At 42.7% G+C, this 13,337-nt stretch overlaps 2 protein-coding genes across 2 annotated transcripts in view; both read left to right on the forward strand.

The window, feature by feature from the left end:
- Positions 1 to 11,829, forward strand: part of LOC147623321 (sodium/proton antiporter 2-like) — a 92,116-nt gene extending 80,287 nt beyond the window's left edge. The window contains exons 6-10 of the mRNA XM_086821460.1: positions 9,881 to 10,001; positions 10,262 to 10,323; positions 10,397 to 10,693; positions 11,206 to 11,500; positions 11,594 to 11,829. Coding sequence (XP_086677586.1) covers positions 9,881 to 10,001; positions 10,262 to 10,323; positions 10,397 to 10,693; positions 11,206 to 11,500; positions 11,594 to 11,686 — 868 coding nt within the window. The 3' untranslated portion in view covers positions 11,687 to 11,829. The remainder of the gene's footprint in view (positions 1 to 9,880; positions 10,002 to 10,261; positions 10,324 to 10,396; positions 10,694 to 11,205; positions 11,501 to 11,593) is intronic.
- Positions 5,583 to 6,899, forward strand: LOC147623322 (uncharacterized). The gene is made up of 2 exons (XM_086821458.1): positions 5,583 to 5,809; positions 5,933 to 6,899. Exons 1-2 carry the CDS (start codon positions 5,685 to 5,687, stop codon positions 6,801 to 6,803), a joined length of 996 nt encoding a protein of 331 aa, XP_086677584.1. The 5' UTR covers positions 5,583 to 5,684; the 3' UTR covers positions 6,804 to 6,899.
- Positions 11,830 to 13,337: the final 1,508 nt, after the last annotated feature.

Below are 13,337 nucleotides of genomic sequence, written 5' to 3' on the forward strand. Positions count from 1 at the left end.
TCATCACTTTTTAGAGCATGAATAATAGCTAGTAACTTCTCTCATAGGCTGAGTAGTTATGCTGGGCGCGGTTAAGCCTTTTGCTTTCAAATTCAATAGAGCGTCCCCTTTGCATTAAAACCGCCCTTACGGCCTCCCCACTCGCATCTGTCTCGAATATAAACAGTTCATTGGGATCCACACTACTCAAAACACGTGCCGCGGTTATGGCCACCTTGAGTTATTCAAAACTCCTTTGTTAAGGATCCTCCCACAACGAATAGTTTTGTCCTTTGTCCTTAACTAATCCGTTAAGGAGACTATGATCTTTGTGTAGTCCTTGACATACTGAGGGTACAACCCCAACAAGTCTAAAAATTTTTACAATTCTTCTAGGTTCTTTGGCTCCGGCCATTTGAGAATGTAGTCCACCTTCTTAGGGTCCATCCACATTTCCTCTGTGGATATAATATAACCCAAATATTGAATTTTCTTAAGAAAAAAATGTGCATTTGCTTTTCTTCGCAAATAACTTATTTTTTCTAAGTAGTTCGGACACCAAGCGTAAATGCTATAAGTGTTTCTTTTGTACTTTACTGTTAACCAGTATGTCATCTAGTAAAACTACTATAAATTTTTCTAAGTATGGACGTAACACAGGTCATAAATGTTGTTGACGCATTCATCAAGCTGGACGGCCTGAGTAGTAACTCGTAATGTCCAAAAACGAGTCCTAAATGCGGTCTTGGGAAAATCTTGTTCCCTTATTTTAACTTGGTGATATCTCGATTTAAGATCAATCTTAGAAAAGTATCGCGCACCATTAAGTTGGTTAAATAACTCGTCAATGTGTGGCATTGGATATTTGTTTTTAATCGTAATCTGATTAAGATTTTGGTAGTCTATGCACATCCGCATAGACTCATCATTCTTTTTTACCAAAAGAATGGGTGATGCCCATGGTCTTATGAATTCTTTCATGTACTCGGCTAACTATCGTTCCATCTCCTCTGCTTCAGAGTGGCTAATTATATAAGCAAGCTTGCTTACAGGTTTTGAACCAGAGAGCACCTCAATGTTATAGTCAATATTCCTAGATAGTGGAACACCATCCGGCAAATCATCGAGAAAGATGTCTTTAAACTCTTGCAATAAAGAACTCAACGTAACTACGTACTTGTCGGCTTCTGTTGTCTTGGTTTCTGTCTTGGATTGTTGGTTTTGTCGTCACAAGACGACAAAACAATAAACAAATAGGGGTCTCTTGCGAGGCTGTGTAAGTTTTTATTACTTAAACCAATTTCAACTACGTAAACATTAACTTTAACACTTGTTTCATCTATGAAAACAACACTATTAACATATGTTTTATCTATGAAAACAACATTATTAACATATGTTTCATCTAAGAAAATAAAATTACTTAAGAGGGTACAAAGATATATCCCATGAATATCGGCGCCATCGATGGCACGACACAACTTGAGGGACGAAATAAGGGGTGCAGCTGGCACCTCACTCTCAACCTGTAGCCTCACTAATCTCCCCGTATGTATGAACTCTAGGGTATTATCCTGGTAGCTGTGACGTAGGGTAGGGCCTAGGTTATATAACTACTCCCTGCCTAGATAAATATTGGCTCTAGCTAAATACATGACTTGGAAGTCTAATGAAGTCTTGTTGTCTTGAATAGCTAGTGACATCCCTAAGACCATCTTGTCCCTAATGGTACTATCGTGACCATTAGCTTATGAGACCGTATACTTATGGGCACTTTTAGTCTCAAGTAATCGCAACTTCTTAACCAACACATAGTTAAGGAAGTTTTGGGTGGCGCCATTGTCAATCATGACGGTGACTCTATGGCCACTTATCTTGCCATATAATTGAACCAAATCTTGTGGTCTAAGTGATGGCTGCTACAGACTATGTCATGCAGCAAGCATGGGCACTATACGTATGATAAACTGAGACCTCTCTGAACTGTGTGGAACTAAGAGGTAATCGCTGGATAGTATGTATGTGCCTAGAGGATTTACTATCCTTCTTGGTATCATTGGAACTCCCTTCAATGTCCAGCTTAGGACAGGCTATCTTGCTATCCCGCGCCCACGAAGCAGGTAAAGCATATATTTTCTTTTCTAGCTTTTTCATAGTGCTGGTGTTTCAAGAGTTTGGTTTGGTTTTTTTCTTTAGAATTGTTGTGGTTTCTTTGCCAAACATCCACCTTGTCTCCTATGCTTACCTTGGTTGCCTTGCTCTTTGCCATTTCGAAACGACTTTGTTTTAAAATTACAAGTCTTCTTGTCAACTGTCTTGCTAAGGCCGGATTTGGATCGACGTAAAATGTCATCATAAATCTGTGCATTTTTAATTGCTTCATTGAAATCTTTGGATTGCTTAGGCTTAACATAAGCCTCGTAATCAAGGAGTAAGCCTTGTAATTAGGGAGTAAGCCTCTCATGTACCCGTGTGGAGTTTGGAATTCATCGATTGCCTTTAACTTCAAGACAATCTCGCGGCATATCACTCACCTAATGCAGTTAGAGATGTCTCGCGGCATATCACTCACCCAATACATCGACGTAAAATGTCATCATAAATCTGTGCATTTTTAATTGCTTCATTGAAATCTTTGGATTGCTTAGGCTTAACATAAGCCTCGTAATCAAGGAGTAAGCCTTGTAATTAGGGAGTAAGCCTCTCATGTACCCGTGTGGAGTTTGGAATTCATCGATTGCCTTTAACTTCAAGACAATCTCGCGGTATATCACTCACCTAATGCAGTTAGAGATGTCTCGCGGCATATCACTCACCCAATACATCTCTAAATGTCGCGAGATTGTCTTGAAGTTCAAGGGAATTGATGATTTCCAAACTCTATGTGGGTCCACGAGGAGCTTGCTCCCTGATTATCAGACTTATGTTGAGCCTCAGCAGCCCAAAGATTTCAATGAAGTAATTAAATAGGCCTAGATTTATGACGACATTTTACATCGATCCAAATCCGGTCTTAGTAAGATTTTTAATGAGAAGGGTGGTATTTTTAAAAGAAAGTCGTTTCCGAATGATAAGGAGCAAGGGAACCAGGGTGAGCATAGGGAACATGGTGGACATTGGGCGAAGAAACCATGCAATTTTGTAAAGAGAAAAACCAAACCAAGCTCCTGAAACAACAACAGTATGAAAAAGCTAGAAAAGAAAATCTGTGCTTTAACTGCTTTGAGGTGGGACATAGCAAGGCAACTTGTCCTAAGTTGGGCACTCGAGGGAGTTCTAGTGATGGCAAGAATGATGCTAAATTCTCTAGGTAGGTACATACAATCCAACGATTACCTTATAGTTTTGCAGAGTTCAGAGAGGTCACGGTTTATCATACGGATGGTGCCCATGCTTGCTACGTGACACAGTCTATGTGGCAGCCATGATTCGGACCACATAATTTGGTTCGATTATATGGCAGGCTAGGTGGTTGTAGAGTCACCGTCATGATTGACGATGGTGCCACACATAACTTCCTTAACTATGCGTTGGTCAAGAGCTTGTGATTACATGAGACTAAAAGTGACCATAAGTATACGGTCTGGTTAGCTAATGGTCACGATAGTACCGTTTGGGACACGGTGGTCTTAGCGTGTTACTAGCTATATGTAGGACTACGAGACTTCATTAGAGGTTCAAGTCATGCGTTTGACTAAAGCCGATATTTATCTATGGAGGGAGTGGTTATATAACTTGGATCATACTGTGCATCGTAGCTACTAGGATAAAATACCCTGGAGTTTATGCGTGAGGGGAGATTAGTGAGGCTACGGAGTGAGCGTGAGGCATAGCAGCTATAAAACGCGTTTTTTATAAAAAATACTCGATGGGACGTTTTTTTTGGATAAAAAACGTCTTTTTGAAAAAAAACGTGAGGTTTTTTTTTAATTAAAAAATTTGCCAGGCTAACGTTTAACGTTATGCCTGGGCTTTTTTGGGATCCGCGTGCGCTCTGTTGCTTCCCGAACCTGCACGCCCAAGTTCCAACCTCACATAGTACGGTACTCTCTCTCTCTCTCTCTCTCTCTCATCTCTGCTCGTTCCCCCCTGCTCGCCGCTCCCCCTCTCTCCCTTCGTTCGCTTCCTCGTTGTGCTGGTCGCCCCCCTTTCCCCACCCACCCTGCTCCCCCTCTCTCCCTTTGTTCGCCTCCTCGCTGTGCTGGTCGCCCCCCTTTCCCCACCCACCCTTGCTCAGGCCCCCAAGGCAGCAACATAACTCTCTCTCTCTCTCTCTCTCTCTCTCTCTCTCTCTCTCTCTCGTCTCAATACATATTACATACTATCTACACACACACACACACACTCACACACGCATACTTATTACTACCTACAGGCTACGCGGGTGGCGGCACTCGTGTGAGACGCAACATGGGGAGAAAGAAATTAGCAGTATGGGATGAAGTGATCGAGAACAAGGCTGACAAAAATTGGCGGTGCAAGCATTGCAACATTGTCTACACCGGCAGTGCACCGCGTGTTAGAGCTCACCTTCTCCACATTACTGGCCAGGGAGTTGATGTGTGTCCCAACGACATTCCCGACGATGTCATTCAGAAATTGGGTGAAGATCCAAGTGTTGTTCGTGCCAGAAAGAGAGCCCGAGTTGAGGTTCAAGGCACGGCACCTTCCATCATAGATTCCTCCCAGACTTCACCACAACGGGATGTTCCCGCATCATCAGTTGCCGGTTCTTCTCGAGCTCTAGCCTCTTTTCATCCACATAGCGGTGGTGCACATCCATCTTTCACCACAAGCCCTCCACCTCCAAATGTGCCAAAGAAGTCTCTTCAACAAAGTTGGGCCAAAATCAAGCATGAGAATGCAAGACGAAGAGTTCGGCAATACTTCTTCGAGTGCAATGTGCCCTTTGACCATGCTCGCAAGCCGGCTTTTCTACACATGCTTAGTGCGGTGGCGGATGCGGGGCCCACATTCAAGCCTCCATCATATGAGATTCTTCACACCAAAGAATTGAAGGCAGAGGTCATGGACATTGAGAAGGAGCTAGCACCAATACGGGCGGCATGGGCAAGGTATGGGTGTACTATTATGTGTGACGGGTGGTCGGACACCAAATGCCGCCCTCTCTTAAATATCCTTGTCTCTTGTTGTCTCGGCACCATGTTCTTGACTGCCATAGATGGCTCTGGGGAGGCACATACAGCTGAATTTATCTATGGGCATCTAAAGGCAGCAATAGAACAAGTGGGAAGCGAGAATGTGGTTGCGGTAGTCACAGATAATGCATCCAATTGCAAGGCTGCCGGCGCACTAGTGGAGAGAGACTATCCACAAATCAGTTGGGTTCCTTGTGCTTCGCATTCGATTGATCTTCTAATTGAAGATGTGGGAGCCATACCATGGGTGGCGGATATGGTGAAGAAGGCTGAGTTTATGGTAAACTATGTGACAATAAAGCAACGAGCTCTTGGTATCTATCGGGCAAATTGTGAGACGGAGCTCGCAAAGCCTTCAAGTACCCGCTTTGCCTACCTCTTCATTGTCCTCCAAAAATTGGTAAAATGTCGACGTGGTTTGCGACGTATGATTACGATGACAGATGGATTTCATGGGATGGTAGCCGCACCGAAAAGGGCAAAAGATTTGAGGATCTCATCTATGAGGCAGTCTTTTGGCATGATGCGGAGTGCATTGTAGCATTCATGGAGCCATTGATCGCAGCACTACGCCTTAGCGACTCGGAGGGATGCACCATGGGCCTCATCTACGAGTTCATGGAGAAGGTGGGCGCGGCCTTCAATGCAAGCAACCTCTTTGATGATGATAGGTATGCTACTTGCAAGTTGTAGGACGTAAGTCGTTCTTTGCTTTTGACTCTTGAGTCTTTTTTCTTATAATGTATTCTAGATTCTAATTTATTGTCTTTTGTTCTAAACTTCTATGTCAATAGGATGGATGAAATCAAGGAGATATGGCAAACACGATGGGATTGGTTTCATCGTCCAATTCATGCTGTTAGCCACATCTTGCATCCACTTTGGAGACAAGATGCTCAGAGACATGATCGCGAGCTAAATGTGGGATGGAGAGAGTACACCACCAAAGTGGAGAGAGACCCAGTAACGCAAGATCTTCCCGAGACCCAGCTTCTTCGGTTTCGCGACATGCATGATGTTGATTTTGGCTCACCACAAGCTAGTCTTCGAGATGCCCAGCTTAAACCTGTCAGTTGGTGGGAGAAGTATGGTGGTGATTGTGCCGAGCTACAGCGCATTGCTATGAGGGTTCTCTCACAAGATTGCTCCTCCGGCGCTTGTGAGAGAAATTGGAGCTTGTTTGCGGCCATACACACAAAGAAAAGAAATTGCTTGTTGCCTGCACAATTAAAGCGTCTTGTCTTTGTCAATTCCAATCTGAAGCTTCTTCGAAAGAGGGAAAAAATGAAAGCAATCAATGAGATCAATCCCGACACTTTCAAGGTTGAGATTCGCATGGAGGAGCTAGTGCACCCTCGTGACGAAGAAGATGAAGTGTGGGCTTTCCTTGCAGCAGAGAGAGCCTCTTTTGCACATCAGACTCGCACGAGGACCGGCACCATAGGCAGGGGCAGAGGCAGGGATAGAGGCAGAGGCAGAGGCAGGGGCAGAGGCAGAGGGGACAGGGGCCTTGAGACAGAGGCAGGGGCAGAGGCAGAGGCAGAGGCAGAGGCAGAGCCCGAGCCAGAGGGAGAGGCCAGCATTAGTGATTGGAGTGTTAGTGAGGAGGATGAGCATGACCGTGACCATGGTGGGGATGATTCTAGCTTAGAGTCCGAGTCTTGACTCTGATGAATGACTCATGAGTCACATTTTGTATGCCACATTCCAGTATCTACAGACTAGTGGCTCATTTTTATGTATGACATATGTTCATTGTTATTATGTTGCGGCATCAATGAACATTAAAGCACTTACTAATACTATACAATCTTTAGTTTGAATTTTGTGGGAGGAAGAGAGAGAGAGAGAGAGACTTGAGCGCCACATAGAGACGTCCGCAGGAGAAGACTTGAGCGCCGCACAGAGATGTTGCAAAGAGGCTGCCACACGCACGTAAGGAAAAGCGAAAAAAAAAACGATGTTGACTTGCGTCCGTTTTTTAAACCTATAAAATCAAAAGTGCACGTTCACTACATTTCCAAACGTTAGTGAACGTTCCAAATGTTTGGAACGTTTGGATTACATCCAAACGTAGTTTGGATGAGTTTGGATGCAACTATGATCAGTACCTGCCTACAGCACATGCTTATTGCTATCTGTACCTGCCACGACTGTACCTGTTGGCTGTCACATTTGTACCGTCTGGCTGTCCCGTTTGTACCTGCTGTTTGCACCAATTAGGAGTACATTAAAAGGGGATGATCTTCTCTCCTGAGATCTGAACTGAAATCTTTGCCAGGTACTTGTTTCTATATTTTTCAAATTCAGATAAAATTAAAGTTAAATGCTTTTTTTACAAGTTTTGTGTAGGCAAGCATCACCCCCAGTTGCCTTCACCATGGAAGGCCACCAAGATGTGACATTTTTCATGATTACCCTGACTGTGTCCTCACATTTAGAGGAGCCAGTGAAGGTCATGTGGGTATGAGAAAAACTGGGAGCAAAGCTAACTTGGGAGCACCGGGTATTACTCTCTGCGTAGTGCTTCACCTTGCCGGGTGTTAGTACGGGCGTGCCTGTTGGTGCATGGTCCCGGAAGACCAGTGAGGGCAGGTGTTCACCTAGTGAAGGTGGGAGACTGCCTGTGATTTGGTCTACTCCGACAACTGATTCTTCATTGACAAAATCTTATTGTTTTTCAGTTGTACTCACCTCATGTTATGGAGAAATCTGGCCTTGAGGCCTGTGAACACTTGTACATATAAATACTCCAAGAAATGCAAACTGTACTGAGAAGGGGGGGGGGGGGGGGGGGGGGGGGGGGGGGGGGGGCTTTCCGGCCCCAGTGATGGTGTCAAGTGTTCTTTGTCATTTTCAGTTTTAATGTTGCTAATAATGTCCATTGTTTGTATTAGTTAAGTGATCTAAAAAAGTGTATTTTGTCTTTCGATTTGTAGGCCTCCTGTAGGGAGCGGCTACAATATCTTTGTACCCTCTTACATAATTTTGTTTCCTTAGATGAAACATATATTGATAATGTTGTTTCCGTAGATGAAACAAGTGTTAAAGTTAATGTTTTCGTAGTTGAAACTGGTTTTAAGTAATGAAAACTTAAATAGCCTTGGATGAGACTCCTGTTTGTTAAACACTGTTTTGTCATCTTGTGAACAAAACCAAAAATCTAAGGTAGAAACCAAGACAACAAAAGTTGACAAGTACGTAGTTATGCTGAGTTCTTTATTGCGAGAGTTTAATGACATCTTTTCTGATGATTTACCGGATGGTGTTCCACCATGTAGGGATATTGACCATAGCATTGAGGTTCTCCCTAGTTCAATCTTTGTAAGCAAGCTTGCTTAGAGTATTAACCATTCCGAAGCACAAGAGGTGGAACTGCAGTTAGCCGAGTACATGAAGAAAGGGTTCATAAGAGCATGCACATTACCCATTCTTTTGGTAAAAAAGAAAGATGGGTCTATCCAGATGTGCATAGACTTCCGGGCTCTTGATAAGATTATGATTAAGAACAAATACCCAATGTAACGCCTTGACGAGTTGTTTGACCAACCCTTTGCTTTCGGTCTGGAGTAAGCTTGGGTGTGGTCTTGGTGGTTTTAGAGCTAGAAGTTCCGGAACCTTGGGCCGGGAATGACTTTATTGCCAATATTCGGTGGCTTGGAAGGTTGGGAAGGTGTAGCTTTGGGCTTACCTTGATTATACTTCATTTCGACATTTTGAGGCACCAGGATGTTGCCATCAAAGTCATGGAGACTGGGCACCCCACACTAGATGATCTTAGACAGCAGTCTCGGACTTTTTAACGACATCTCAGAGACCCACAAACCCCACAGACCAGCATTCGTGGAACCAGGTTCACTATCTAAAGGAGATCACACAATGTGCAAAGGGAGATTGTGGACATGTTCCATGGACACATGGAGGGCTCACCATCGATGGATTCTTTACCACCTTTGGCCCGGTTGCTTTGATAGTGTGATCTTGTAGCCCTAGTAGAGGCATGCATGGCTTTTGAGCTTACTAGTGTTTTATGGAACTTGTGAGGCATGTGCTTTGTTATACTGGCTTACCCAGTTCTTATATTTGTAGCTGGTAGGGTTGTTCTATGCATTACAGAGTGTATACACTTTGTACCTTTTTGATCTCTTGTTATTTCTTTCAGCTGTAGTGACGTTTTTTCCACGAGTCAGTCACTTCATGGACACATTGTAACACTTTTTCTGTAGACTTTTATAGAAATTATATTTCTCTCTCAAAATAGCCCAAGAGCTCAAGTTTTCCAAAAGGGGGCACTGACTGATCGCAGTACAGGTCATCCCTTTGAACTTGGTTTCACAGTCACCGTGACTCTTTAGGATTATTCGTCAATTAACACTGACTAGGAAAGATGACTGCATGGCACGTCTGGAGATTGTGCTGTATTGAGGACATCAATGCAGCATGCTAGCTAGCTGCAGATTCATTTGAAAATTTCAACTACCTTTTAAAATGCTCTTTCACATAACTTAGACCAGCTTGTTATTATTTGTTGCTATTTTACATGCCATTTGCGTCAAAAGACTCTTTTGGTCTTTTGGTAGACATTTTAGGTAGATTTCCCTTTAAGGTTGTTGTCACATAACATCTGCATCATGTATGGTTTGCATGGCACAATTATGAATATTGAAGCTTGCTTTCTTACAGAATAGAATCATTTTTTTTTTGGCATTGCACTGACTCCATCGTAATGGTGAGGCATATAGATTGTTTGGAGCAGTTGTCGTCATTGCTGCAAATGCTGGTGGAGCCTGGACTCCTATAGGAGATGTCACGACCACAATGCTATGGATTCATGGACAGATCTCGACTGTTAAAACCATGCAGGTTAAATATGACATGTTTTCTGCAGTGAGCTGCTTCAAGAAATACTTGAATAATTTTGTGCTCTAAATAAATATAAAAAGACAGCCTCCACACTTACACATATACCCCTACACCTACCAAATAACACACATGCATGCGTACTCCTGTCACATTGGGCTAGGACTAGGAGGCGCAGAGAGACTAACAAGCTCTTACAAGGTAGAATAGTCGGTTATGAAAGAACAGTTAGTGTCAGCTAACATGCATCATGTGGATGGCAGGACTTATTTCTCCCCTCATCTGTTTCATTGGTAGTTCCATTGGCTCTCATGTCTCTTAGCAGGTGAGTGGCCTTGGTGGTTCTAAAACCTTGCCCAGAAATCATTTCTGCTTATTAAGGGTGACTGTATGTGCAGTGAAATGAACGGAAGAGAGCTGGAGCCCATGTTGTCGTCTGAGCAGATGGCTCCCAGAGGGCAGCTTGTCTTGGCTGTGGGTGTTGGGGCACTGCTGTTTGTGCCTGTTTTTAAAGCCCTAACTGGTCTTCCTCCATACCTTGGAATGCTCCTTGGTCTTGGGGTTCTTTGGATACTGACAGATGCAATCCATTATGGTGACTCGGAACGTCAAAAACTCAAAGTACCTCAAGCTCTCTCTCGGATAGATACCCAGGGCATCCTATTTTTCCTTGGAATTCTTCTTTCTGTCGGAAGGTTGGTGAATTACCCAATTGGAGCTGGCAAAAGACCTGTTATTCTTGTTGTCACTGCGCGCGCGCGTGTATGTGTGTGTGTGTTTTTTTTGGCGGGGGGGGGGGGGGGGGGGGGGGAGGGGTTAATAGAAACAGTGGTTTTTACAAAAACAAAAAGTGTGGGGGCGTTTAAATGTATATATTTATATATTTTCACGCTTTCTTTTTGTCTCTCACACACACGTGTGCATCATGCGATTGGTGTGTTATATATATATATATATATATATATATATATATATATATATATATATATATATATATATATATATATATATAATACATATATTATATATTATTATTATATAATAATATATATATTACACACACACACACACACACACACACACAATCGCATGTGTGTTTGTATTATACATTATAAACCAATTCTGTGCAGGTATGGGTGCATGCATGCCTGTATGTCTTTGCTTCGTTTGTCATAGATGTTTCTAAAACTGTGCTTGTTACCAAAAGTCTACAGGCCGCTGGAGTGCTCCGAGAGCTAGCAAACTATTTGAATACACACATACCAAGCGTGGAGCTTATTGCAAGCTCTATAGGCCTTGCTTCTGCAGTTATAGACAATGTTCCATTAGTAGCAGCATCCATGGGGATGTATGACATGTCAGAATGGCCCATGGATTCTGAACTCTGGCAACTCATAGCCTACTGTGCTGGCACGGGAGGATCCATTCTAATCATTGGATCTGCTGCGGGGGTTGCCTTCATGGGTATGGAGAGAGCTGATTTCTTTTGGTATTTCAAGAAGGTAAAGGATTATCATTTTTATACTAGTACTATTATGCTTGCATTAAAAAGGGACTAATGTTAATGTATCCTTGTTGAGCTATATGCTATGCAGGTTAGTGGATTCGCTTTTGCAGGCTATGCAGCAGGAGTGATAACCTATTTGGCAGCCTCTCACATACATCTCCCTTTTGTACCGGGGGCATAATGTAAATTTTTGTGGTTTCGAACTAGAGTGAGGCTAGCACCTCTCCACAAATGGCTGCTGCTAACAAATTTTTGGTCTCCAATCACAGAATTCAAAAGAATTGTAATGGTTAATTGTTACCAAATATATTCTGTTCTCCAACACTATGGTTATCACTTCCAGTCTAAATGTGTTTTACAGTCTAGAGAAGGTTTTTGTCCTCATGAAGAAGATTGTTAAGATAGTCGAGAGACTAGTAGATGGCTTAGAAATCTTCAAGCATTAATAAATTCACAGGGTTTGGTCTTGAGGTTGCAACCATACTAAGAATGAAATAGGCATCATAAATCTTCGTATGGGTGCGTCCAAGGTGTGATGCACGTTGATGGAAGACACTTATTTATGGTGAAGTGGCTTGTTAATCGAATAGCTCTCGGCTATTTGGCAGCAGTGTTTTGTGTATTGTGTCCTTGAGAGAGGAGTTTGTGTCCAAGAAGGCAATTATTGAATAATAAGGTGATGCCTTTGAAAGGTTGTCATGCTTGATTGTAGTCAATGGAGAGCAATCTTTGGAGAGGACACACAATATATTTGATAGTAGGTGAAGGCTTTCTTGCCCTCCTGGGGAGATTGTTTACAAAAATGAGGAACGCACCATTGTGTGACCCTTTGTTAGGAGGAAAGGAATTCTCTTCTGTACTTCATGGGCCTCCCATAAGCAATGCTATTGTATATCTACACAACGAACGAAGATTGCAAAGAAAGATATAAGTATTGATAGGGTGATCTCTGTGCACAAGCATTTGGTAAGAAAGTGATATTTGCGATTGGTATGTAGTAGGATGAGATACCAGTTGTGTTGCTACTCCTAGAGATGATGATCATGGTTTCAAATACATCACAATCAACATCAACAATCATATGCATGATTATCATAATAATCTCTAATGACTGTGATTAACGTTGCCTCACGTGTGGCATATCTAGAGTGATGGTGGATGAATTTGAAGGAAATTTGATGATTCTGAAGTGGCACCTTTGTACTTAGTCGATCCCGATGCTCTGTGCCTGGCCACTATAGAAGCTGGTTTACAAGTTCATTGAGCGAACTTAAAAGTTGGCCTTAGTGGGGACTTAATCAAGCCATTTTTGTGTCCCAATTTTGAGTGCCCAACAAAACTACAGGAATGAACAAGAGGAGTAAGTGTACACGAAGATAAATAGCATTGCACACCCATGTGTATATGAGATAAACACACACGCATCTTCCCTTTCATCTCAAGTATAAAAACTCATGACTTGCATTTAGGGTCAAAGCTTTTACAACTTCCTTGACTGTTACCTTCTTTTGTTTGGCCTGCATTCTTCATGTGAGCATGATCAAAGGAATAATAGTTATCTTGCAACGTTGAATACTTAATACATTCAAATTTGTACATGCAAAAGCCCTCGAGTGCGGTTTCCCAAGGGGCAATCTTTATAGTGGTGATTTACTACACAATCATGACATGATGGTGTCGATGTGTTCTTTGAGTCATTCAAAGTGTTCATTGTATGACACTCGGCCACTCAATGGGGTCCTTAGCGATGAGGTTTCCTTATGGGCGCACCAATAGTGTGCACAAGCGATTTTGGGTCAACTTGAGGGACGAGTAATGGTAGATTACTCTTT

This window comes from Cibotium barometz, chromosome 27 (genome assembly GCF_041138505.1).
Source record: "Cibotium barometz isolate CiBa-2024 chromosome 27, ASM4113850v1, whole genome shotgun sequence".
Lineage (NCBI taxonomy): Eukaryota > Viridiplantae > Streptophyta > Polypodiopsida > Cyatheales > Cibotiaceae > Cibotium > Cibotium barometz.